At 57.4% G+C, this 26831-nt stretch overlaps 1 protein-coding gene across 1 annotated transcript; it reads left to right on the top strand.

The window, feature by feature from the left end:
* Positions 1-11235: 11235 nt before the first annotated feature.
* LOC144250442 (NACHT, LRR and PYD domains-containing protein 4-like) lies at positions 11236-26245 on the top strand. Its single transcript, XM_077793283.1, has 10 exons — positions 11236-11515; positions 12643-12648; positions 13123-14686; positions 15892-16053; positions 16442-16609; positions 19776-19943; positions 20618-20788; positions 23809-23979; positions 25033-25203; positions 26176-26245. The coding sequence occupies exons 1-10, from the start codon at positions 11236-11238 to the stop codon at positions 26243-26245; spliced, it is 2931 nt and encodes a 976-aa protein (XP_077649409.1).
* Positions 26246-26831: the final 586 nt, after the last annotated feature.

The following is a 26831-nucleotide window of genomic DNA, read 5'->3' as shown; positions in this document are numbered from 1 at the left end:
TGCAACCTTCTTGACAATGTTGAGCTCAGGAGTCACTGCTGCTCTTCCTAGTGTGTGAAACATCTGCAGATATGCAGGAATACCGCAAGAGCAGTACCTTTAGCTTCTCCAGTTTCTCTTCCACACTTGCCCTGACCATAAGCACTGGCCTCACACACGGGGTCACCTCTCACCTCCCTGAGGTGTTAGACCAGGACGCCAGAAAAGACCAGTGACTCCAGTTAAAATCAAATTAAAGCAAGCTTATTATTTCAACCTGCCGGGCCGCCTCTCCCAACCAAAACCGTGGGAACAAGACAGCCCCCCAGCTTTCCCGCAGCCCAGCTTTATAGCCCAGAAAGTTTCACAAAGGGGGGTTACCAATAACAGAACTCTGACAGCATCACACTGATGGCAGTTTACATTTTTGCTGGCCCCAACATCAGAATTTATGAGGACCATTAGAGCCTCAGAGAGGGTCCTTGTCTGGCCAGGGAAGGCCAAGATTTGTGAGGTGTCACTAAGTTTCAGAGAGGGCTGCTATCTGGTCAGAGAGCCAGGCAGGGGTGAGTTCAAGGCCTGGGCAGGCATTCCAAGCAGGTTCAGAATTTGTAGTAATTTATAGTAAAGCCAAAATTAGCTTTTCATGGCTTTGTGGCGAGATGGCTCCCAGTTTTAAGAAAAGGCCAGGTTGGGTCTATCAGAGGTCCCCATGGGTGGCATCCTGTGCAGGGCCCAGGGTGGAGCGCCCAGGCCTGAGATCCCAGGGCTCAGTCAGGGATCCTCCTGTGCACACCCAGGCAGCACAGTGAAGCCAGAATCAGACAGGCAGTCAGTGCAGATAGGTAAATAGAGCCAGGTCCGGTCAAGGAGGCCAATTTTGAGTGAGTCTGGGAAGTTGGAGACTGTCCCCTGAGGGATCTTATCAAGAACCTGTTGCCAAGGTGACCCTTCCCAGGAATTTCCCCTCTCTACAGGGAGCTATAGGGTTGTTAATGTGTCCTTGTCTCTCCACCCGTCCTTCCCCCTTCAGCCCACCTGTCGGCCCTCCCACCCGGCATTCCTGGGCCTAGTCACCTCTGCAGGAAGGAGAAAGATGAGGAGGGAAGGAGGAGAACAAAGGAACCCCAGGAGGTAGAACCAGGGCAGAACACCTTGCCTCTGGGCACACCAGGACACCAGCCAGGCCCCCTCCTCCCTGGCAGAAGTCTGTCGCCACTTTTTAAATAAACCCTGCTTCCTAGCTTGCCTCTCCTGCTTCTCTGAGGTTCAGACTTCAACCTGTGGGGAAGCAGGACTCATCACCAATAACCAGCAGTGTCCACACGGTAGGCACCCGGGGACACAGCTGTGGCCAACAACCCCCAGGTCCCCAAACAGGCAGGGGATCTGGCCCATGGGTCATAGCTTTCCAACACCTGACCAGAGGATAAGTGGCATGTGTGTGATGTCTCAGTCACAGTGGGACACCGGGCTTGACACGTCAGATACAGGGTCCATCAAGATCCCATTTGTCCCCTCCCAAGTTCAGCTGTACAACCTGCCAAACTGTACCAGACGCCCTGCTCACCTGCCCAGGTAGCACCTCCCACTAGACAGAGCTGCCTTCCCCTGAGTTCTCATGGGGTTAAGTTTCCTGGGCCTGTGGCCAACAGCTCAAGGCCCAATAATGTCCTGCTTCCCCAAATCTGGCCCCAGTAATGTCCTGCTTCCCCAAATCTGGCCCTGAGGGTCAGAGAACCAGCCACCTCCCTGGTTGGTCCACCTTCCGCTCTAAAGAGCAGTTTCATGATCTCCTCTTAGACGACACCAGCGGTTTCTGGGCTTCTCCCCCATATCACTTACATGAGCTCAGAGGAAAGACAGAGGAGAAACCTGCCTTTTGTAGAGGCTTGGTTGTATCTTGGGTACTTCCATGAGTGATTTCTCACTCGTCCCCCTAGGGGGCATCCCCGGCCAGGTCTGAGGAGAAGGGAAGGCCTCTCCCCCACGCTGCAGAACAAGGCAGGACTGCACAGGGCTGCCCAGGAGCACACACCTGTCATCCCAGCTACTCAGGAGGCTGAGGCAGGACAATGGCACCCGGAGGCCGCACTGGGCATGAGTGAGACCCTGTCTCACCATAAACAATTAAGAAGCCTGAGGACGCAGCCCAGTGGCAGAGTGCCCTGGGGTCAACCCCAGTGCCCCACATACCACACAGCGAAGGAATGCCCACGTCTTGTGTCCAGGGCCATGACAGACGGGCAGCTCCCAGCCTTGGGGTCAGCACACACGAGTGAAGCAAGCGCTAGAAGGTAAGGTCCTCTTCAAGGCTGTGGGGGTGAGAAGACAGGCGGAAGAGGGAGGCTGAGGTTCAGCTCAGCCTCCTGAGACCAAGGTCAGCACAGAGGCCAGCACAGCCAGGGCAGGCTCCAACCTGCAGAGAGCCATGAAGCTTCCCCTGGCTGAGGGCAGCTCGCCTCACAGCAGTCACCCAGGTCACAAAAAAAAGAAAGAAAAAAAAAGAAAGTAAAGAAATAAATCCTGAGACTAACTCTGGAGGCATTATACAACCCAAATTCAAATTATGCTAGTTTTAGTATAAAACGGGATGGTACTGGCATAGAGAGACCTGTGGAATGGAGTAGAGCACCAGAAATAAACCCTCGCACTACAGCCGGCTTCCCTGACACAGTTCCCAAGAACAGGCATCGGAGAAGGATCAGTATCTCCATAAACTCTGCTGGGGAAATTGGATATAAAATCAACTCAAAATTGATTAAAAACTTCATGAAAGATCTGAGACCACAAGTGCTGCAAGAAAACCTAGGTTCAGTTCATCAGGACTGGCTTGGGCAGGACTTCTGGGTAAGATCCCCTGGCATGGAGCAAGACAAACAGAAAAGTGGGATTCCATCCAGCAAGGCTTCTGCAGGGCAGAGGAAATGATCAGTGGAGTGAAGGTCCCCAACTGGAAAACAACACGGAGAGGCCACGTCCTACAGGACTGGTGCCCACCACCGGTCAGGGGCTGCGAAGTCAGCAGCAAAACACCAGTTAAAAATGGGAAACAGGACAGGCACGGGCCCACGCCTGTCATCCCAGTGGCTCTGGAGGCTGAGACAGGAGGATCCCAAGTTCAAAGCCAGCCTCAGCAACAGTGAGGCCCTAAGCAACTCATTGAGACCCTGTCTCTAAATAAATTACAAAACATGGCTGTGGATGGGGCTCAGTGGTTGAGTGCCCCGAGTTCAATCCCTGATATCCCCCCCAAAAAATGGGCGACATTTGTCCCAAGAAAACATTCAGATGGCCAACAGGGACATAAATTCTCAGCATCACTGACTGTTGAGAGCCACAGCCTAAGGGGCTCCAGCAAACTTCCAGCTGCCGGCTGATGATTGGCTCACAGCGGCCCCAGCAATTTCTAGCTGCCAGCTGATTGGCTCCTCTGCGGTGATGCTGACTGGGCCGTTTCCCCGCCCTTTCAGACCACGCAGCTGCTCTTTGGGGGACATTTTTGGCTCCGCCCACGTGACCCAGCCAATCGGCCTCAAGAGCAGGAGGAGTGGGGGAGGTGGAGAGGCTGGTGGGAAGCCGGTGGTGGCAGTTGGGCTCTGAGGGGATTCCTGAGGAGCTGTGTGGTTTGGTCTCAGCATCACTAGCCACGAGGGAAATGCTCATGGTCACAGCGAGATCACCTCAGCCCCGTAAGACGGCTACTAACCAGGCTCAGGAGACCAGGGCTGGGCCAGGGGCTGGGGCTCCGCGGCAGGGCGCTTCCTGGCATGGGTGAGGTCCTAGGTTTGATCCTTGGCACCACATAAAAATAAACCTCTGAAATAAAGGCATTCTGTCCATTTACAACTACAGAAGGAAGAAGGAGACAGGACAGCCAGAGCAGGCCAGGCAGGGAAGACGGGGCCCTGGCTGTGCTGGGGAGGTCCCCAAGGAAGCAGAGCAGAAACCCCTGTGGCCCGCAGCCTCACCCGGGGGGTGCCTCCAGAGGAAATGCAGCCCGCCTGTCCCAGGACCACTGAGCCTGTGGCGACCCAGCACTGTCCACCGTCGCCAAGGACAAAGCCACCTGCTGTCCACCGACGGATGGGCAAGAAGCACGGTACCCACCCAGCACCGAATGCCACCTGGCATGCAGAATGAAGCTCTGTGAGTGCAGACAGCGTAGGTGCAGCTGGACACCCTGCCATCCAGGGAGGCAGAGCAGGCCCGGAAAGACGGGTCCGCACCGCACTCAGGAGGAATCTGAGCTGCTGACCTCTCCAAGCTGAGGGTAGGGCAGTGGCTATCAGAGGCTGGGGGACGGGAGCGGCCACAGTGGGGGCTGAGTTAGAGCTGCTGAGAGTAGGAGCCTGCGGGCTTCTGCCCACTGAGGCCAGTGGAGAGGGGTAAGGCCCCGTGCCTTTCTAAAGAGCTGAAGAAAGGAGTTTGAAGGCTTTTGCCATGAAAACATGTTTGAGAAGATTAAAAATCACACCCTGTATGTCATCCACACAGCATCCATTCCCTGCCAATATGTAGATTGTTTCCTGTATCAGGGCACAAAAGTTAAGAAAGGAAGTGCGTGATAGAAAACTCGAGAACGCGACCGTCATGTGGACCTGCAGGAGTTGACAGAGTGGTACCCGAGGCGCACTCCACGTTTGTGAAGGGAAGGCTCTGGGTGTCAGTCAGGTGTGTCTGACCCACTCGCACCCACGGTGCGCTTCCTGAACTTGGTTCCACGTCGACCACACAGGAAATCTCCAGGGAAACACATTCTAAATCAGAAGCCGGGGTCTCTCTTCACACTTGTAGTAAAATAAAACTCACAGAAGCATGGGAAGCTCGTTTTTAATGTTCGCTTTAATAACATTCAGCAGCATGAAACTATTAAGAAAGAGCAGATGGACTTCGAGGTGTCGTGGTGCACGCCTGTGATCCCTGCCACTTGGGAGGCTGAGGCTGGAGGATGGCAGGTGCAAGGTCAAATTGGGCAACTTGGCGTGACCCTGTCTCAAAATAAAAAATGAAGAGGGCTGGGGATGTGGCTCAGTCCCCTGCACTAAAATAAGAGAAAGATTCAGTGGCTCTGAAATAGAGAAGACCTCCGAGGAATCCACTGCCACCCTGATCTGAACACCAGAAGGCCGAGCACTTCACAGCAGCTTGTGGGAAGTGTGGTGAAGGGGGAGCCCAAGGCACAAGGGCTGGAGTCGGGCCCAGGACAGAAGTGCGTGAGGAAGACGTGGACACCTGCACTTTAGGATGGAAGCCTGGTGCTCAGAGTGCAAGCAGAGGGCAGCTTTTCCTCAACCTGCAATCTCCCTTCCTAGTGTCCCTCCCAAGTAGCACTCGCACACCTGTGGAGATCTGCACGCAGGCAGGACTGAGCAGTGCAGGGATTTAGAGGACATTTCAAAGGGGACAACCCTAAATGTTCAAAGAAGGGGACAGTGAAATCATGTCATCTTACGTGGTGCGCCAACTGTGTGCACTTTCACGCCATGGTGTACGCCACAGTCCATACTGAGTGAGGTCCATGGAGGCACCCCTGTGAAGAGATGGACATCCACCTCTGGAGGACACGGAGCTGCACGGGAAGCCCCCTGTGGGGAGACGGACACCCACTAGGGCAGAGGCCAAGAGCAGGCCCTGATCCTCTAGTAGACCCTCCCCTCCTGGGCCTCAGGGCCTCTGCCAGCAGGATCCGGCCCCCACCCCACCTGGCAGCGCTCAGCCCCAACACGCCTATTTGAATCCTGGGGCCATCTCAAGGAGCCCGTGCACTTTGCCCACTTGTAACTCAGACCCACGCCTCACAGTGAGACACTCTGTGCAAACACAGGTGTATCCACAGTGCACCAACAGGAGCCTCAGGGGAAGGAGGGGTCAGCACCACAGCCATGCTGGCTCCCTAGTTGTCCTTGGGGAGGCTGGGGACTAGCTTCAATCAGAGGCGCCAGGAATCCCAAATCAGAACCTTGCTGTGGAACAGCTGATGCTCCTTAGGCTGCCAGGGGCCAGGTTAGACCAATTCCAAGGGGGCAAATCTGCATCCCCTGGGTCTCTCCCACCAGGCATCCTGGGCCAATGGGAAGGGAGAAGCTCGCCCGCCAATCAAAGGGTCCCAGAGCCTTCTTCTTCCCCTTGCAGCTGCCAGGCGTTGAGGACCAATAGGAAGCCCTGCGTGGTGAGTGTCAGGCCTCTCCCTGCGCTTCTGCTCCACTCTTTCCTCCACACTTGGGGTGTCTGCTTGCCCGCCCTTCGTCCTGCCTTTCCCTTCGTCCACCAGCGTCCTCACTCCTGGCCCAGGTCTTGGGCTTTGGCCCACGAGGCAATCTGCAGTGCCCTGTTCCACCTCCTTTTAGGGAAACTCTGCCGACTTCCAGTTGTTCTGAGCTTGCTCCTGCAGGTCCCCAGCCAGGCCACCCCGTGGTCACCTGGCTCTCGCTGGTGAGAAGAGGAGTCACAGTGGAGGCTGAGACCCAGGAGGAAGAGTTGGGTGGGCTCTGAGGTGCAGACGAGGTGAGGGTCCTGTCCAGCACCCGGGACTGCAGACCTGGGCGGGCGGTGGGTGCGTGTGCCTTAGATTCAGGACACCTGGGCACACCAGTGAGAGCGGAAGGCCAGCCTGGAGCCTGGGACGGCAGGAGGCAGGGGAGGGCGGCTCGCACACGCAGGTCGGAGCCCCTTTGTGAAGGCAGGTGTGCTCTGACCAGGGAGAAAGACCTCGGGACTGAGGTCAGACCCACTGGCCCCAGAGTGCTCATCTTGAAGGTGAAATAACGTGGACGGGGAGACCTTTCCCTACCAACCAAAGGGGATCCTTGCTATTTGTGTCGGGGAGAACTGTTTCCACCTGATGAAATGCACCCATGTCCCTCCCGGGTGCCTCACAGGGCGAGGGAGGGCCCTGCCTGTGTTCAGCCCTGGCCAGCTGGTCCTGGCACGGTGGGCCCTGCTGTGAGGCCTGGTCCTTCGAGGAAGGCAGGCACCGGGGACGGGCCAGGCCAGGGCTCTGCAGTTGAGGGACGCCAGGAGGGCCAGCTCTCCACAGGACCCGGAGAGGCAGGAAGGCTCTGCAGGTGGGGTGGGGTGGGGTGGGCCTGCTGACAGCTTTCCCTTGGCCCTTGGCCTCCGGGGCCCTGAGACCATCGAGGTCTGCTGATTCAGGCCACCTCTCTGTGGCCCTTGGCGATGGCAGCCTGGGGAACCAGGGTGCTGTTTCTTCACTTACAAATCTGCTGGCAGGAGAAGGGAGCGAGACAGCCAGTCTCTGGCCCTCACCCGAGGCCCCAGCACGACGTTTGCCCTGCGGCTTTCACTCTGCTTCAGTGGGTTTCCTGCTCCTTGAATGCAGTGTGCACGTCGCACCAGGTACCCCGAAACTCCCCTGAACCCCTGCACCCACGCCCTGCAGGTGCTATGGTCTGGTCATCAGTGTCCCACCCACCACCTCAGCCTAGCAGCGTCAGGACATCCACTCACACACTCCCCCCTACATAAAGGGTTCACCCTCAGGTTGACTACAGTAAAACAGATTTTAATATTGTTTTCACAAGAGAATTAACTCCTGATTGAATTCTCAAGTGCACTCTTTGGTTTTCAGTATTCCACCTCAGTTGAAGGGAGCGGTGTGTGCCTGTGTTTAAAGGGGCGCAGAGAGCGTGGGTGTTTCTGGGAGAATACAGGAACTTTACCTGTGGACCCACCTTGCAGAAGGTGTTTGAGCCAGAGTCTTGTTGGAGGGTAGAATTTCTTTTACATGTTACAACAAATAGCTTTCGTAGCTTTCAAAACGTGACACACAGATGCAGAAGATGAAGTTTGTTCTTTTACCGCAGTCAAGTCAGCTGGACTGGCTTGAGGTGGCCACCATCTGCTGTGACGCCGTCCAGGTGTGTGGCCATCGCTTTCTTTCCTGGGGGGTTGCACCTGGCTTTTTTCTCATCCCACCTCGTAGGGCTGCTCACCTTTCTGTCTTCACGGAGTTGACTGACTTCGCGTCTTGTATCTGTGTTTCTGAAGACTGGGGGTTGAGTGATGGGGCACTTGATCCCTAAGCCACGTCCCAGTCCTGTTTTTGAATATTATTTAAATTTTGAGACCATGTCTTGCCATGTGGCTGAGGCTGATCTCCCACTTGAAATGGTGCTGCCTGAGCCCCCTAGTCATGGGGACAGGTGCGTGGCCACCGTGCCCAGCTCATTTGTAATGTCCCTGGGGAGCCCTCTGTCCTGATGTTCCTTTGTTCTGCGCCTGTGTGATCTGCTCCTGGAACTTCAAGCTCCTGCCACAGGCCGTTGTGGCTTCCTGACCCGGCTCAGGCTGTTCCGTGGATGCATGAGTAAAGGTCACCTCAGTTCAGGACTGTGTACCCCATTTTCTTGGGCCACATCCTTAGAGCAGAGTCCGTGCCTCTGGCACCTTTTCCTCATTCCACAGTTGACTCCAGACGAGAACTAGCCACAGCATCCGTGTGGTCAGGAGTTGAAACCTGCTCCTCGGGTCAGTTCATGGCGGACGGACGAGCCGTCTGTCTTGATGTGTCTGCAGCTGCTCCAGCAGTGGTGCCCAGAGGAAGGTCTGCCGTGTCTGCAGGCTCCCCGTTTCCTTTGTGAGGCTGGTCCCTGGTGCAGTCCATGCAGTGTCCTGGGTATCTGTGCACCTCCTAGGCCTCCCGCCAGCCCTGAGAGCAGGTGCGCCAGGTGACTGTCCTTGGGAAGGCGCGGTTTCCCTCCTGTGCACCGGGGTCTCCTGGCCTCTGCATCCATGCTGGTGTTCAGGGGCGGCTCCTGGTCGGGAGCTTGCAGGGTGAGGGGTGGCGCAGGGCAGAATCCCCATGCTTCCTCTTCCTCTCTGGGGTGTCGCTGTCTGAGGCCTCCAGAAGCCTGTGTGTTTCCCTCTGCTCAGAGCTCGGTCTCCCTGGACCTGGGTTAGGGGCCCAGCACACTGCACAAGGACCTCACCTGAAGTCGGTTCGTCCACCGTGGCCCTGTTTCCAACCCAGTTCACCCTCTGTGGTTCTGGGGGTAAAGGCGCCCACCTCTGACATCTGCAGGGGGTCACAGCCAGCCCTGAGGACACACTGCTGTACTCGACATGCTATTGCAGGGGTCAGGGGAAGAGTCTGCAGACTTGGTGGGGGTGGTAGAAGCCTGTATGTGTCTGGGAGGGCATTTAACATGCGGCTGTGGCAATCGGAACCCCATCTGAACCCCCTGTAAAGAGGGCCCCCTCCCGGAGCAGGAGGCCCCGCACCAGGAAAGCAGGTCTCTGCACAGAGTGCAGCAGGATTCTTGTCCAGGTGGGTGGCTCTCACAGGGGCTTGCCTCAGAATCCACTGCAGGTCTATCACAGGTCTATCACAGGCCTGGGATCCACGCCTGGGAACTTCGCAGGTCCAGGGGGAACCAGGACCCAGCTGGTGCCCATGGTGCTTGGAGGGCCTCGCGGAGAATCTTGGCTTTGGGCCCGTTTCTTGGGGCCTAAAGATTCATCCTTGTGCCTGTGACTCAAGGCGTCACTCAAAGCAGGTTTCCAAGAAGCCCTGACTTCAGATTCCGTGAAGGACACCTTTGTGTAACAGTGTTCTCATTCTGTGTGTGGCTTGGTATTTCCCCCTCCTTTTCTAACCTTTAATGCTATTAAGATCTCTTCGTTCATTTTTCTAAATCTCCTAGTCTACTATGTTGGGAAAATGCTGCCTAATGGTCACACTGGAATGAAATTCTACTCTTCTTCATGGTATCATTGAATTATCGGCACCTGATTTTGTTGTGTTTCCGATGAGTAAGATGGTCTGTTTTCAGCCTTTCTTGTCGTGGTAGGAATGCTTTATGACTCGGGGAATAGTCGGTTGCTGCGAATGAGGTGTGTGTGCTTGAAGAGGGCTCCGCTGTGTGTAGGATTCTGCCGATGTCCCTGGGAAGACGTGCTACTTGAGACCTACGTCTACCACCCACACACTTATATCAATCACGATGGTTTCTCCCTAGGTTTCTAGACTCCATTTTGGAAATATTATAGACCCAGAAAGAGTAGGAGCCTAGAGTCTGTGGTTCTGCCCCCCAGGTGCCCTCCAGTTACCACCAGGGTGGTCCCTGTGGTTCCTATGGCCCACTGTCCCCTGGTTCACATCTCCCATGACTAAGACACAGATGTCCCGGGGCTCACCGACCCTGGGGGATCACTAACACAGACTTGGGTGCTGACTGCCAAGGGCTCCGTACCCCTGGGATCAGGCGCAGTGACAGGCTCCCTAGGCTGCGGGACTCTCACAGCCGGAGTCTATTCTCACAGTCCAGGAGGCTGGTCCAGCGGTCTCCTCAGGTGGCTGTACGTTTCCCAGGCCACCACAGGAGGGGGCCTGTGGCCTGGCATCGTCCCCAGCGGTGGGCATGACCAGTGCTGTGAGTTGAGCCACGTTTGTGGGTGACCAGGCTGTTCCTTCAGAGTTCAGTGCTCAGCCTCCTGGTGAGGAGTGACGTCCTGCGACTCTCCAACCCCTAACGTCCCACCGCCGAGCTTCTCCCCAGCATCTGTTCTGGTCTCCTGCCCCTTCTCACAGACTTGCTGGGTTCTGGGTGAGGTCCGGGGTCCCTCCAGGCTTCTCTCTCCGGGCCTCCAGCTGCACAGCATCTGGATTCTGCTGAGCACTGCTCTTCTCCATGGAGCTCTTGACAGAAGGCGGCGGGTGTTGGAGGGCATAACTCCTCATTGGTCACTGGGGAGACCATTACCGTCCTCTGTGGGCGTCTGTGCCGGCGTCTGTGTGGAAGGTGCAGGTGAAGTGGGGTGCTGTGCTTGCGTCTCCTGGACTATTCCATGCATCCTCCCCCTGGAGATCCTCGGTCATCACCCACAGCCAGGGAGGGCAGGCCTGTGCCTGCTGTGACTGCCACCGTCTCTGTGTGGCAGCTGGCTGTGGCAGAAGGCTGTCTGTGTGCCCGGGGAAGCTTCTCTAATGGTGACCCTAGGGCTCTGTAGGGCTCCCTCCCGGCACCGCCTGAGCTGGGTTGCAGGCAATGCGGGTGGACAGGTGGGCCAGCGCAGGTTGGTGTCCGAGTCACCACTGCTCTCATACCCACGTCAGTGAGGAGAGGACAGGACGCAGTTGGGGGTCCCCAGCCCTCACCCAGGACCAGCACGAGGCTGTGCAAGGCCCTTTCCTCTGAGTAACTCGGGGCCACCCTGACGTTGCCCTCAGGCTGTCTGATTCCTGCTCCTTCCTGGTCCCCGTCTCTGAGCATCTTCCTCTCCGGCCTGGACGAGATGGCAGCGTCCTTCATTTCTGACTTCCGTCTCATGTGGTACTTGGATGAACTCAAGAAGAACGAGTTCCTGCAGTTCAAGCAGCTCCTCCAGCAGGAGACTGTGCAACGCGGCCTCCAGCCCATTCCCTGGGCGCAGGTGAAGAAGGCCAAGCGCCAGGACCTGGCGAGCTTGATGACCCAGCGCTATGGGGAACAGCCAGCGTGGGACCTGGCCCTCTGTCTCTTCCCCAAGATCCACAGGAAGGACCTCTGTGACAAGGCCTCCAGGGAGAGCTCAGGTGAGTGGTGGGCTCCTGGGGAGAGCGCAGGGGGCTGGGGCGCAGGGTCTCCAGGGGGAGCCGAAGTGGGGAGAGCTGCCCAGGCTTGGGGAACAGCCTCATCCCCACCTCAGGGGCAGAGAGGACAGGTGGGCGTGGTCACCAGAAGCCACCCACAGCTGGGAACTGTCCTGGGCCCAGCTCCCCAGGCAGAGGGCTGTGGCTGGGTACAGACTGCAGCAGTTGACAGCTGCTGCACCTGGCATCTGGAGCCAAGGTTACTGGTCAGGTGTGGTGGGGGGCTTTGGAAGGGCCCTGAGATGCGGGTGCCCAGCGGACTTCAGTGGATGCCCTGGGGGTGTATCATTTCAGCAGGCAGGGAGCTGTGGCCCCTGGGCTGCGCAGTCCCCGAGGCTCACAGTGGTGCTGCGCCCGGTCCTGTGACTGATCGGTCTAGGGTCTCTGCCTGTTTGCGCTGCCCGGTGTCCTAGGCTGGAGGTGGTACTGGGGCCGGTGGGGTCTTTCTAGAGTCGCTGAAAGGTGCCCAGATGGGGCTCTTCATGCTGGTCCTGCACGGGTGTCCCCGAGGTCCTGTCCTCTTGGCCAGCCGCCTTCCTCAGCTCCGGCTTTCCGGCTCTGCCTGTTTAATAGTGCTTTCCGCCACAGGTGGTCTCCCCGCCTCCCCCAGGACCCCCATTGCACCCTCAGGATAAGTCTCTGTCCTTGTGCCACCTCGCTCTTTCAGGGAGCGACCTTGGTCCTTCAGGGAGCGACCTTGGTCCTTCAGGGAGCGACCTTGGTCTTGGCTGCCTTCCTCTGTGGAGTCCTTGTGAGCTCTCTCTGGCTAACCTGAGAGCTGGCCCAGCCATCCCTGCTAAATTCCTTGGCCTTCATTTGTGCACTTCCCGCGTTCCTGCAGACCTCTGTGCTCTTTCAACCTCACCTGTCTGCCACCTAGAGGCAGGGTCCCCTCTGATGTCACTCAGCACCCCAGCCTTCCTGTGTCACCAGCGCCTGTGGCAACTGCAGAGCAGGACCCAGCCTCAGCTCAGCCTGAAGGGATTCTAGAAGGCTCAGCCCTTTTGTTGTTTGGCTTTTGATTGGCAGGGCAGAAGGTAGAAGTATCCAAGGACGGGAAGGCTCACCAGGATGGAGTTGGGGTGAATCCTAGGCCCTGTCACATCTAGTGCACCAGGCTCCCTCCAGGGAGACACAGGCTGTGCCAGTCTCTTAGACACAGTGGTCAGGCCAAGCCTTCCTCCAGTGCTAACCCTTGTTGTGCAGCACCACAGCCCAGAGGCAGGGTCCTGTCCCCACACAGAGCTCCTGCTTCGCATGGGGACGCCCCTCCCTGGTTTGACGTGCATTCCACTCTTCAATTGGACGCCAGCAGGGCTTTGCAGTTCCTTGCTCTCCTGGCAGAGATGAACAGGTGTGTGTGGGGGTCTGGAGCTGGTCTGGAAGGCCTTGACCCTCAGGGCTGTCTGGTTGGTGGTTTAGGCTGTGGCCACAGCCTGCCAGGCCCTGAGGACATTGTTTCCCATAGGAGAGATTCGGGTTGAAGCCTTCAGATTGTGCGGGGGTGAGACTCTGATGTGCTGTGTTTTTCTCTTGCCCTTGCTGACCAGCAAATGCTTATCGAGCTCACATACAGGAGAAGTTCATCCGCATGTGGTCCAAGGACGCCTTTACTGAGATCCCTGGCTGCTTTGACCAGACATTGACCAGTGAAGAGCATGAAAGTCTGGAAGAGTATTTCACTCCAAGGGTACCCAGGAGGCCTCACACGGTCGTCCTCCGCGCATTACAAAGAATGGGGAAAACGAGGTTCCTGATGAAGGTGATGCTGGCCTGGTCAGACGGTACCCTCTATCGGGACAAATTCTCTTTCATTTTCTACTTATGCTGCCGAGAACTGAAGCAGCTGAGGGTGACCAGCCTGGCCGGGCTCATCTCCAGAGAAAGGCCCGATGACTCTGTCCCCTTGGCGGACATCGTGGCCCAACCAGAGAGGATCCTGTTCATCGTGGACAGCTTAGAGGAGCTGCTGTGCACCCTGACGGAGCCCGAGTCGGAGCTGTGCCATGACTGGAGGGAGGAGCGCTCAGTGAAGACGGTGCTGAGCAGCCTGCTGAGGAGGAAGATTCTCCCAGAGTCGGCCCTGCTCCTGGCTGCCATGCCCATGCGCCCAGAAGGTCTGGAGAGCAAACTGGACCACCCAAACATGCAAGATCTCAAACGCTTCCAGGACAGCCATGTGAAGCAGTATTTCTGCTGCTCCTTTGGAGACAGGGGCCGAGCCATGGCAGCCTTCAGCTGGGTGCAAAACGATGAGCTTCTCTTCACCATGTGCCACGTCCCCCTCCTCTGCTGGATGGTGTGCACCTCTCTGAAACAGGAGATGGAGCGCGGCAGGGACCTGGCAGCCACCTGCTGCAGGTCCAGCTCTGTGTTCCTGTCTTTCATGTTTCAAGCGTTCACACCCAAGGGCGCTACTCAGCCCAGCCAGCAGGGCCAGGCCCTGCTGAAGGCGCTGTGTTCCCTGGCCGCGGAGGGCATGTGGACCGACACGTGGGTGTTTGGCGAAGAGGAGCTCAGGAGGAACGGGATAGCGGACACTGACGCCCACACCTTGCTGGACCTCAGGCTCTTGCGGAAGTACAGCGAGTCGGGGAGCTCCTACTCCTTCATCCACATGTGCATGCAGGAGTTCTGTGCGGCCATGTACTACCTGCTGGACAGCCCCCGCGACCACCCCAGCCGGGCCGTGAGGCCCATAGAGGCACTGCTGCTCACGTACTTCAGGAAAGACAGAGCCAGCTGGGTGTTCCTGGGCTGCTTCCTGTATGGCCTCGTACATGAAAGTGAGCAGCAGAGGCTGGATGCCCTTCTTGGGATGCAGAGGTCGCGGGAGTTGGCGCCCCAGCTCCTGGGATGGCTGAGGAGCCTGGTGGAGGTCAAGAAGCCTGAGGAGCAGGTGGAGTTCCTGCTGCTCTTCTATGCCTTGTTCGAGGTGCAGAGTGACGCCTTTGCCAGCCACCTCATGAGCAGCCTCCGCGAGGCCCACTTCCCCCTTCGGGAGAGGCCGGACTTGGCGGTTGCTGCCTACTGCCTAAAATACTGCTGCAGCTTGAGGGAGCTCACTGTCTCAGTCCCAGAAATCTTTCCGGAAGAGAGGGGACCAAACCCCATGTGAGTCCCTGCTGTCACTTTCTTTCCATCCTTTTTCAGAATCTGTGTGTGTGCTCACAGGGTGTTGGTGACGGGCGTTTCACGGGGATTGGGGGCACTGCCTGCCTTTTCTGTGCAGTAGTCTTGACTCGTCTTATATATTACTGTTTTTCTTTAATTAAAAATATTTTTAGTTGGGGCTGGCGTTGTGGCTCAGCGGTAGAGTGCTCACCTAGCACCTCCTAAGTACATACATTAAATATACTTATTTTTATGTCCAACTACAACTGGAAATATTTAATGAAAATATCTTTACTTGTAGATGTTCACAGTAGCTTTCTTAATCTCATTTTGACTTGGTGCTGAGCATCCAGCCCTGAGCCCCCCAGGTGCATGGCAGGCTCCACCGCTGAGCCCCAGCCCTGGGTCCCTCCTCCCTCGTCTTTCCATGGTGCTCCTGGATGGGCCTCGTGTGCTCTCAGTGCACGGCAGCTCTCCTGGGGAGCCCGTGGCCTCGTCCCCGAGCCTGGCCTTTCCTAGCTGCACGGGTCTCCTCACCAAAGCAGCAATAAGGACTGTACTGAGGGAGGAGGCCGACCTCCCTGGGGCGCGATCCCTTCCCTTCCCTTCCAGGCCCTGGGCAGGCTTCACCCTGGGTCACTCCCTGGGACCAGGCTCCAGATCCCTGTCCTCCCCGCTGCAGACTAGTGCTGCTGTGTTCTGAAACTCCTGGTTGACTCGGTCAGCCACCAGGTGGACCCTCCTACTATGGTGCTGCAGGGAGGAAACGGGACACACAGGTCACGTCAGCCCACCAAGATGGCAGGGTCAGGATGGGGCCAGGGCCAAGTTGGAGGCCAGGAGATCTGGCTGGAGGCTGGCTCTGGCCTCCTGCCTCCTCTTTCCTCTAAGCAGCCTCCACTGGTAACAAGGGAGGGTCTCCCACCCCAGGACCTAGGTGGGCTATGGCCTTGCTGGGGGCTGCCTTGAGCTGGAGGATGCTCAGAGGCGTCCCTGGCCCTGCCCTGGTGTCAGGAGCCCGGGCCCTTGGGCAGCACAGGCCTGAAAGGCGGCAGCCTGGCCAAGGTCCTAGCCGAGAAGTGACCCCAGGAGGAGAGCTGACCTCGTTCTCCCCCTCTTGGGGTCCAAGCAGGTGACACTGTGCTCAGAGGCTGTGACTGCCTTGAGGTGACCTTGTGGAGAACCTCTCGTCTCTCCTGTTACAGGTCGAGCCGTACTCTCGTCTGGTGGCGCCAGATCTGCTCTGTGCTCACCTCCAATGAGCACCTCCAGAAACTCTGGGTGGTGGAGAGCAAACTCGGCAGGTGGACGCTGCTGATCCTGTGTTGTCAGCTGCGACAGACCACGTGCCCCGTGCAGAGCCTCAAGTGAGTTGAAGATGGGCCTGGGGCGTGGAGACTGCTGACCTCCCTGCCAGCCTGAGGAAGAGGCTGGACCCCAGGGAGCTGTCTCAGCCCAGCGCCCTGCTGCCCGGGAAGCTCTCCCTTGGTGGTCGGCCTGTGCGTGCATTGTGAGTCCCAGAGGCCCCCTGGGCTCTGCTTCCCCTAGAAGAAGGAAGACCCCATGGCTTCTTCTAGTTCTGCCAACCACACCGTCTCCAAACGTGGCCTTTGGGGGTAAACCCACCCAGGCCATTGGGTCATGGAAGTGGCCGATGGGTCATTTATGGCGCAGGGGTGACCACAGCAGGGGTTCATGCTGCGCTGCTGGAGATGGGTGGATCAGAATCATGCAGAGTCTCCTTTGCTTTTGCAGGACAAGAAATGTTTCCTTTTCCTGTGAGACCGGGATTTTCTTTGAGGTGTTCACCAGTAACCCAAACCTGCAACACCTGAGCATGACCTCCACCCAGCTCTCCCACGATGAGGTCTGGGTCCTCTGCAGTGCCTTGAGCAACCCGGTGTGCAACATTCAGGAGCTGCTGTGAGTGTTGCCCGCCAGCCTCGGGGTGGACTCCAGAGAGGACTGGGCTACTTTCACGTGGGCATCTCTGTCCTATTTCCTGTCCCTTGGGTACAGAGGTCTGGTCTCCAGAAATCAAGACCAGGATAGTGAAGTTAGATTCTAAATCGAGTCGGGCGCTTTGCAAAACCCCAGTTCAGCTGTGGCACAGTCTGGGCACAATGTAACCCAGGAGAAGTGCTTCCGGTGCTGGTGGCTCAGTTTGGGGAGAGAGGGACACTGGAACATTTAGGGCAGGACCCCCTAAGGCCTGAGAAGTGGAAATTTCCCTCAATGGACAAGAACCTTTGGTTACATTCTCTGATCCCATGGGATTGGCCTACACCCCCAGGTAACCTTTTGGACAAATCTCCGATATTGCTGGTGGAAAGAGTCTAACTGGGGAGTGGACCACAGGGTTTCACTCTCAGGTTTCAAGATGGGAAGACTGTGGTGTTAGAGGCCTGGTGGTGCTCACCTCTGGTGATGGGCGAGGCAAGAGAGGCTGGATAGTGACCAGGGGGGCCTGGACACCGGTCATGTCACCTGGACTTCCTGGGGAGGGTATCTTGGCCAGCCCCTGGCCTCTCTCCTGGAAACTGTGTGCTCTCTTTCTGCTTCAAGCATTTTTAATCAAACAAGGACTCATCCTCTTTGCTCTCTGGTGCCCACAACTTCAGGTCCTTTTGTGTGTGTGGGGGGGGAATGAGCCCAGGGGCACTTAACCTCAGAGCCACGCCCCCAGGTGTCAGGGCCTCAATAAGCTGCTGAGGCTGGCTCTGAATTGGAGGTCCTCCGGCCTCAGCCTCCCCAGCCGCTGGGATTCTGGCGTTGGGGGCCCTCACCGTGCCCAGGGATGTTCACACACTTCCCACAGCTCTTTCTCTGCCGTCTCCCTGGGCACTCCTGTGTTTAACAACTTAACATATATGTGTTCTCATGCACCACACATGTCCACAGCGTGTACTTCGGATTCTGAGCACATGTGTACTATGGACACGTTGTTCTCGGCTGGCTTCATCTGACCGACTTCCACGTGCCGCAGAGGGGCCTTAATTTCTGAGGACTTTCCTTCACTGGCTCAGGCGGTGGACGGGACTCCTCAGACTGAAGCTCTCCTCTCCTGGTCACCATGTCCTGCGGGCGGGTGCGGGCGACGCTCCCCTCCAAGGCGGGACCCCGCGGCCTCCAAGGCGCACTCCTGGGGCTGGGTCGCAGATGCCAGGGAGCTGCCGCGTGCCCGTCACACACGGCAGCCTTCCCGGCGCCGTCCCCCCGCGGACCGTCTTCCCCTGAGGCGTCCGCCCAGCACAGGGCGCCAGAGGTGCCCCCGAGGGGAAGCCCGCGACGGGAGGCCCCACAGCAGGCCGCCAGCGCACGCGCGTCGGGGCCTCGGGGCCTTTTCTCACAGCCCCTCCCGCCTCCGCAGCGAGCGCCAAATAAGTCTCTGAGCCCACCTGGGTAGTGCTGCCCTGGGCACTCCCCTGGAGAGCATGAAGACCCAGATCCCTTTGCCGATCGAGCTTGGTCGGGGTACAATACGCACCCCCAAACGCCGAGCTTTGAAGAGTGAATCTAGAGGTCTTAGCAGAGGCTCAGGGGTGTGCAGCCATGAAGACCTTCTCATTCTGGAAGGTCTGCGGGACCTAGGAGGAGCCCCTACCCACGAGTGCATGCCCGTCCTCTGTGTCCATCCCCGGGACCCACGGACGCGCTCGAGGGTTGATGGATCTTCATGTTCTGCACGTCGTGTTTCCCTGGACTCACGGGCTGGGATCCTTCAGGAACAGTTGAGTCCCTGAGCGCCAGGTTGCCACCCTCCCGTGTTGCCCCGTCCGTGCCTCAGTCCTTTCCTGGCTCAGTCCGAGTCCCCTGCCGGGACCTGCTGCCTAGTTTCTGGTCTGCCCTGGACAGTGGTGAGGTTGCTCTGGCCTTTGGCTGTGCTGCTGTTGCCATGGCCTGCGCTGGGGGCGTGACGCCCTCCCATGCTGTCCTGCTTTGTCCTGGGCGTCTGTGTCTCCTTGGAGGGACGTCCACCCTCCCCGGAGCATTCGCTTTTGGAGCCAGTGCTCTCTGTTGTGCAGTCCAGAGGGTTCCTCTGCGTTGTGGGTGCAGGCTTCGCGATGTGCGAGCCATCTGGTTGGCACACAGCCCCGCTCTGTAGGGTCTCGGGGACCACCTCTTGTTTCTGTGCTCTCCTGTGTGTTTTGTGTAGCCTGCGAGAGACCATCGCCTACCCCAAGGTCTCAGATCATTTTCTGAACTTTTTCATTGTTGGGAAGTTTGGTCTAATGTGTTCTCGTTGTTGATGGGCTTTTACTTTTAGGTGGCGCTAGATTCAAACCCAGAACCTCACACATGATGGGCAAAGGCTCTGCCCCTGAGCTGCAACCCCAGCCCAATCATTTAGACTCTGAGGTTTCAATCTGTGATCCATTTTGAATTAGTTTGGAGGTAGGGTATGATGTGGGCCAAATCCTATTGTTTTCACTTCTTGAAAATATCTTGAAGCCACAGGCATCTTTAGACCCAGGAGCTGCTGCAGAATCACCCTGGGGAAATGTCAGGGCTGTGGTCAGAGGCTTGGTGGTCATACCTGCATTGACGTGCACCTGTGTAGGCTGTGAATGTGTCCATTCTGTCATCCGGGGGCTTAGGGCACGTGTGTGCCCACGCACAGGGACAGCCCCCGAGATGGGAGTCACGACTACAGGCAGAGAACCCCCTTGGGCTCAAGTCTTCTGTGGGATGCTGTCTAGGAGAGGTCACCTATGCTGGGGAGGAGGGTGGCACTCTCCCTGAGCAACGCCAACCCCACCCTAGTGGGGCAGGAGTTGGAAAGGGGATGTGCTGGGGACAGCATCCTGAGTCCTCCAGGAAGACTGCCTGGTGTGGTGGGAGGCACAGGCTGGGGAGCAGGAGGGGCCTCGCAGGACACGGATCCTGTGTGGGGCCGCCCTGGGGTCAGGGAGGTGACTTGGTGGGTAAGCACAGAGTGACTGAGTCTGGGCCGAGCTGTGCAGACGGGGGCTGGGGGTGATGACAGGATTCCCCAGGAGGCTCCGTGAAGGACAGGCCCTGGCAGGACTAGCACCAGGGGCCAGTCCAGGCAGGGAAGCCCAGAGCATGTGGTGTCCCCTCCCTGCAGGCTTCAGGACTCGGGCCTCTCTGCTCCGGATTGCAAGGCCTTGGCCTCCATGTTGGAGATAAACAGGAAGCTGACGCTGCTGGACCTCAGTGATAACAAGCTGGCTGAGGGTGTGCCCACACTGTGCTCGGCCTTGTGCCACCCATACTGCACCCTGCAGACGCTGGTGTAAGTGGACTGGGGTGGGCAAGGGACACGCAGGATCCCGGGTCTCTGCGCTCTGTCCACCAGCTGAGACCGCAGCAGGGCTTCAGGGCACCAGCTGAGGATCCACGGCTCGAGGTCCAGGGTCTGCTGCTCTCCTGCAGTCACTGGGCCTCCCGGCTGCGGGCTGCCCCTCTGTGAATGGGAGCAGAAGCGGCCCCTGTGGGGACCCCGCTCCCATCTCTGCTCTGTTCTTTCCTGTGCCCCTGGCTCTCCCCACGTGGCAGAGCGTTCCTTGTAAGAAGCCATTAGAACCTGTTAGGATTCTCGAGAACCCGACAAGCTGAGGATCTGGTACCTGAGATGACCCATGCACGTCACGTGCTCCTCACCAGTTCTCTGGGCAACAGCCTCAGGGGGCAGAAGGCTGGTCCCAGGGAGGGGTGAGATGCAGAGTCAGAACTAGAACTGACAGATTCTCCCATCTGAGCTGTGCCTCTCACCCCTGGTTTTCTCATGAGGCTCTGTGTGGGTTTATTCTTCCTGCCTGTCTCATGTGGGTAGGGAGCAGTCAAAGGGGACATTGGGTCCCACTGAGTTCATACACAGGACCACAGAAAGACCACCTTGAGCATGCAGGTGAGCCATCCTTGGGACCTCGGCCTCACTTGACCTGCTGTCCCCTGCTTCCCCCCCAGGATGGCTGGCTGCCAGATCTGTGACCACTTCTGCCCACACCTCTCTGAGGTTCTCCTGAGAAAAGCAAACCTGAGCTATCTGGACCTCAGCAGCAACCCGCTGATGGAGGAGGGAGTGGCACAGCTGTGTGAGGCCCTGAGACAGCCCACCTGCCGCCTGCAGACTCTGTGGTAGGCCGTGGAGGGTGGCCTAGTGGCCAGGCCCTGCCCCTGGCTGGGGAGGCACCTGCTCAGGAAGGACAGTGTCTGTGCCTTTCCCAGGGAGGCTGAAGGCTGTCAGGCCGAGGATCGGGTGGAGATGCTCCTGTGAACCTCAGATGCATATGTTGGGGCAGGTCCTTCAGGGGCGCAGGCATGGTGACCCAGGGAAGGGCCCTGTGGTGGGCAGAGCGTCGGCCTAGATGACGGGCCTGTGTGCCCAAGGTGAACCTGTGTCATCAGGAGGGAAACAGAGCCCACCCTCCAGGGGAAAGGTGGCGAGGGGGACCCACCCTCCGTGTGGGGATTCAGGCTGATAAAGCCAGGGAGCCTCCCGACAGAATCCCTGGAAGCGGGAGCTCAGCGCGTCCTGATCAGGTGCCTCCCTGAGAATTCCAGGCTCCAGGGAGGAAGGGGGAGGTTTCACCTGATCCCTTAGGAAATGTGAGCGTGAACCTCGTGGTCCAGGCTGCAGGGACCTTGGATGCCAAGAGCAGGAGGAGACGCGATCTCCTTCCTGCAGTGGTCGGTTAAGCTGCCGGTCAGTCTCTGAAAGAAGCCACTACAACCTCAGCACAATATTTAAAAATGGCGAGGAATAAACCTAAGCTGTAGTCTAAGTGTAGTCACGTGAGGTTCTCCCCAAATCCTTCAGACTGGATTAAAAATCAATCCCAAATAGTGTCGGCCAGACCCCCGTAAAAATCCTTGGAACAATCCTCTGTGGGGGCAGATGATGGAGGACATGAGCCGTGACCTTGACGCACTCCAACTGGATCTTCCAAGGTCAATAAATTCAACCCACTGAAAAGAACCTAAGCTCCAAGGAGATCAGGAACAGTGGCGAGAAGACAAGAGAGAGGTTCCCCCAACCTCAGACTCGTGGGTCAAACCGTTGCGTGTTCTGCTTCAACAAAAGATCACCTTTCAACTCTGAGGAACAGGGACCCCGTGGAGCAGCAGACACTGGAACACCTAGAGATGAGGGTCAGTGTTCACCTCATAGATGCTTTGCACAGTGGGTTAGAACTAATGGAACAAAGAGTGGCCAAAGATGGGGCACACTTGCCCAAGAGGTACCGGGAACTGAACCCAGGGGTGCTCAGCCACGGAACTACACCCCAGTCCTCTTCTAACACTTGTTCTTGACCAAGGACAGGGACTTTCTAAATTGATGAGGGTCTTGCCAAATAGCTGAGGCTGGCCTCATGTCCTATCCGGGAGGACACATCAACGTGGGCAGTGAACCTAGATGGGGAGGAATGAAGGGACAAGAGACAAGAAAGGTGACAGCAAGACAAAAGTTCTGATCAAGCTGCAAACTTTTATTGTTCACACAGGGGTATTTATATGCTGGGGTTGGGGAATCTCTCTAATCAGCAATTGCTGGGTGGGTATTCATATGCTAGGAATGGGGAAGGTCTCTGCAATTACTGGATGTGGGTGGTAAACTGCCAGCTGCAAGATGTCTGATGATCCTGATAACCAGCAGGATGTTCCAGGGAGATAAGTAGCTGCAGGATGCCTTCAGGGCAGAACATCTCCCAGGGGGCTGTCAGGCTAATCTTTGAAGGAGAATTTCCTTCTAGTTCCCCGACAGCCTCAAACTTGGGATCTTCCTGCCTTGGTCTCCCAGACCACTAGGGTTACAGGCGTGAGCCAGTGTGCCCAGCTCAACATTGTCTCAATTGCCAAACCACAGAGATGCAGCTAACAGGAGAGAAGAAGCAGATGGCACCGACAGCCGAAAGGGCCCGAAGAGTGCAAGTTCTTTGCTGCTCTCTGCAGAGGGCCACTTTTGTCCACCTTCTCCCGCAGAGTGTGCTGCCGGCCCTGCATGCTGTGTGAAATGTTGGAGTTGCAGTACACAAAGGTGAAATTGAGCAGGGAAGTTGAATCAGTTTACTAGCTGGATCACGTGGTGGCACACTCTCCTCATCCAAGCGGCTCAGGAGGCTCGAGGATCAGGAGTTGATCAGCAACTGAGCGAGGCCTTAAGCAACTCCGTGAGACCCCGTCTCTAAATAAGAAGGGCTGGGGAAGTGGCTGAGTGGTTAACTACTTGAGGGTTCAGTGTCAAGTCCCAAACTAGTTAATAATACAGCTTACTTACCGGTGTATCAAGTGCTATGGCTCCAGTATGTAATCCACACAAGAATCAGTGAGGCTCTGTACATTTCTGTCCTGAGACTCTACCTGGCTTACACTCTGGCGCATCTCGGGACAGAGGAGCCACCGTCCAGTGCTCGGCTGCAGGGAAGCGTGAACACTTCCAAACCATGCACACAAGGAGCTCAGCCGCCCGGTGTGGCTTAGAAAGAAGCCTGCACCAGCGACTCTCACTAAACCCTCACGGAAGAGCAGTTTTGTTAGAGCGTTTGCATACGGCAAAGAGAAGAGAGCCCCACACAGACACTGGAGGACACGGTAGTCTGGATAGCAGCGACAGCTGGACCGAGGGAAGGGACAAGTGCTGTGTAGTGCCCTCCGTGAAATGCACAGGCACTAAGAAGCCCAGCAGCAAGTGAATTCCAAAACTCTGTTGAGGGAATTCACCCTGATTTGTCCCAGCATCAGAATGGTCAGGGGGAGGGTGGGGCTCGCAGACAGAGCTTAGGCTGGGCAGCTGCAGGGCCCTGGGCCCTTCCCCTCCTCCCAAAGGAGATGCTTAGAAAAAGGTCAGTGCGGGCAACTCTCTCTACGAACTGGTAAAAAGTAAGAATCTGCCTAAAAGACAAAGTCGGCATTCAGACCTATCCCTTTAGTATAACTCTTGGAAAATTATGAACGTTTAGGAACTTCCTCGACCCGGTGAAGAAGAGGTTGATAATGAAATTTAAACGTGGAGGACTTTCGTACACTCTCCTTCCAGGACATGGTTGTAATGGTTCTTAGTTCTGGTTCTTCTCTCCCTGCGCCTAGTCTATACTGAGCCTTTTCGGCCTCCTCCAGGCCCGGGGTAATGGGTCTCTGCGTTGTATGTTGCCGTGCAGTTTGCAGCAGTGCGAGATCACTCCAAGGGGCTGTCAGGACCTGGCTTTCGTCCTCGCCAGCAACCTGAACCTGAGAATCCTGAAGATTGGGGGCAACAACATAGGAGATGCTGGCGTGAAGCTGCTGAGCAAAGCTCTGTTGCACCCTCACTGCAGCTTACAGGAACTCAGGTGGGTGCTGGAAAGCCGCGGGTGCATCCTCACGGTGGCAGAAGGACAGGCTGATGGGCAGGAGGAGACTGAGGGCAGCCGTACCTGGCTGCTGGTGCACATCAATCCACCCCACTGCCTTGGCTGGCAATGGCTGGTCTCCCTGGGCTGTTGGGCAGGCTGGCTGGCAGCTGGGGACGACCCTGAGGCAGCCCACGTCTCATTTAATGCTTAGTCCGGCTTCTGACATAGCATCTGCATGTGCTCATCAGGCTGCCCTAGCAAAGTGTCACAGACCAAGAGACAGAGATGCCCTGAGCGCACGTCACTGGGTTCTGGAGGCCTCTGGAGGCCTCTGGAGGCCGGGAGTCCCAGCTCAAGGTGCCCTGGGCTGGTTCCTTCTCGGGGCCTGCAGGGAGGACGGCTCCAGGCTGCTCCTTGGCTCCCGGTGCCCCCTCCTCCCTGTCCTCAGTCGTCCCTCTGGGCCTGTGGGCACCTGGACTTCCTGTTCCTGCAGGGACACCAGTTGGAGCCCGCTGGGGTCCACCCTCAGTGCCTCCACAAAGACTGTCTCCAGTGCCGTCACACCTGGGCTGGGGTTGCAACACGGGCCCTCTGAGGGGACACAGTGCAGCCCTGAGCAGCGCCTTGGGGGTTCCACGAGATCAGGAGGTGTACCAGGCTGGTGTGTTGGGTCCCCCGTCCTCCCAGTGGCTAGGGAGCCTGAGGCAGGAGGATCACAAGTTCAAGGCCAGCCTCAGCAACTCTGGAGAAGTTCTCTCCAAGTAGAAGGGATGGGGGATGTGGGGCAGAGTAGAGCGACCTTGGGTTGGACAACCAGTGCAAGAGGAAGAGAAACCTAGCAGGCATCCGAGGGGAGGCCAGAACTGCAGAACCTTGCTTCCAGGGTGCCAGGTTACTACTCAGAGTGAGGTTCTCAGCCCTGGTCCCTGTCCAAGGGCTGGGGAAAGGGCTCTATCACAGAGGAAGGGGGAGGCCCAGGGGCTGCCCAGTGAGCCTGGGCGGTCTGGCTGGAACCACCCCGGGCCGCTCCTCACATCCTCTCTGTTGCAGCCTGGATTCCTGCCAATTGACCAGAGCCTGCTGCGAGGACCTGGCTTCTGTCATTGCCCACAGTCAGACTCTGCATGAACTGGACGTCACTGACAACGCCCTCAGCCCCCGTGGCATGATGCTGTTGTGCGAGGCCACGAGGGGGCCTAGGTGTGTCTTGCGCAAGCTCAGGTGAGCTGCAACTGCGGTGCATGCCCTGTGATGTGGCCAGGCACTGCCACCCAAATCATAACTAGAACTTTACACTCATGGGGATGGAGGGGTGACCTACAATGCTTGGCTTTTCAGTGGTGCACATGGTTCCCCCTCTCAGTGCAGAGTTTAGCAGTATGTGAGGCGTCCTGTCCGCTATTACCCAGGAAGCTGGGTGCTGGGTGATTGCCCGGCCGTAGGTGAGCTAGGTGGAACTGTGGGGTTCAGTGGGTGAGGCTGTGAGGTGTGTGTGTGTGTGTGTCTGACAACCGTGGGGTCGGAGCCTTTTCGCTGCTGTGATTAGAACACCTGACAGAACACCGCAGAGGAGGAAAAGTCCATTTGGGGCTCAGGGTTGCAGAGGTCTCAGTCCCTAGAAGGCCAGCTCCCTTGGTCGGGGCTCGAGGTGAGGCAGGGCATCATGGCAGAGAGTTGCTGAGGGAAGCCGCGCACGTCAGGGTGACCAGGAGGCAGGGACGCCCCTCTCCAGACACAAACATCTACCCCAAAGGCAGGACCCCGAAGGCCACCTCCCCCAGCCTCCCCCTTGGCCCCAGTCACCACTCTGTGAACCCCTCGGGGGCGAAGTCACTGAGTGGGTTGAGGCTCCCACAAGCCAATCGTTTCTCCTCTAGTCCTTGCATTGTGTGGCCGTGAGCTTCTAGGGGACACCTCACATCCGAACCCTACACACTGGCTAATCAATGCCGTCCCACCGTGACCTGAGAAGGAGCTGTATTTACAAACAGAACTTCATATTTGGGAACAAATTACATTTATAAGTTATGCTCAAATAGACCTAGATTATACAAAGGTGTAATGTCTGTTGATTTGTGCCATTGACAGTTATGAACACGTCCTTCCCGTTGCACTATATAATTCACTAGTAAACACATTAGGACACAGTGGAATGGGATACACCATTGACACATCACTCTTCTCCACCCTCAGGACCAAAGCAATCCCAGGCAGCTACCGGCCCCCGGCTTCTAGGAAGGAGCCCGTGGACTTAGAACTGTAGCCCCCGCCCCAGTGCGCAGTGCTCCTCCTGTGGGGACGTGGTGCCTAGTGTGCAGTGTGTCCTCGCGCTGTGGGGGGACCCTTGGGTGCTGGGCCCGTGGCTCTCCCTCCAGACGATGGCGAGCCATTCAGAGTGTCGAGTGCAGGGGGCCGATGTCGATGGTGGACCGACTTGGCTGTGTGTCCTGAGCCTTGGGCGTCTGCGTTCAGTTCTGGCCCCATGTGTCCAGCTCGAGTCCTGGCAAGGCTCTTGTCCTCTCCAATTACCATCTTCTCTCTGCCAAGTAGCAGTAATGGCATGAGGCGGGGTTAAGGATGTGCGTCCAGTGACCCAAGTACGTTGGAACTGAATGGCCAGCACTGCTCTCTTCCCACTCCCTGGAGCGTCTTGCCAAGATGCGCATTCAGGGGACAGTACATGGGGACGGGGTTCACGCCTGGGAGTGGCATACGGAGGCCTCTCAAACAGGAGACACATGTGTCCACAGAAGAAGTAGGACACAGGGCCCTGACCTGTCATGTCCGAGTCAGTGTGTCATAGGGTGCAGGCGGGGCCCAGAGAATCACTGGGCCTCGGGTCCTGCCTG

This window comes from Urocitellus parryii, chromosome 15, assembly GCF_045843805.1.
Source record: "Urocitellus parryii isolate mUroPar1 chromosome 15, mUroPar1.hap1, whole genome shotgun sequence".
In the NCBI taxonomy this organism is placed as follows: Eukaryota; Metazoa; Chordata; class Mammalia; order Rodentia; family Sciuridae; genus Urocitellus; species Urocitellus parryii.
Note: the sequence above shows the minus strand (reverse complement) of the source record. Positions and strands in the feature narration are given on the sequence as shown.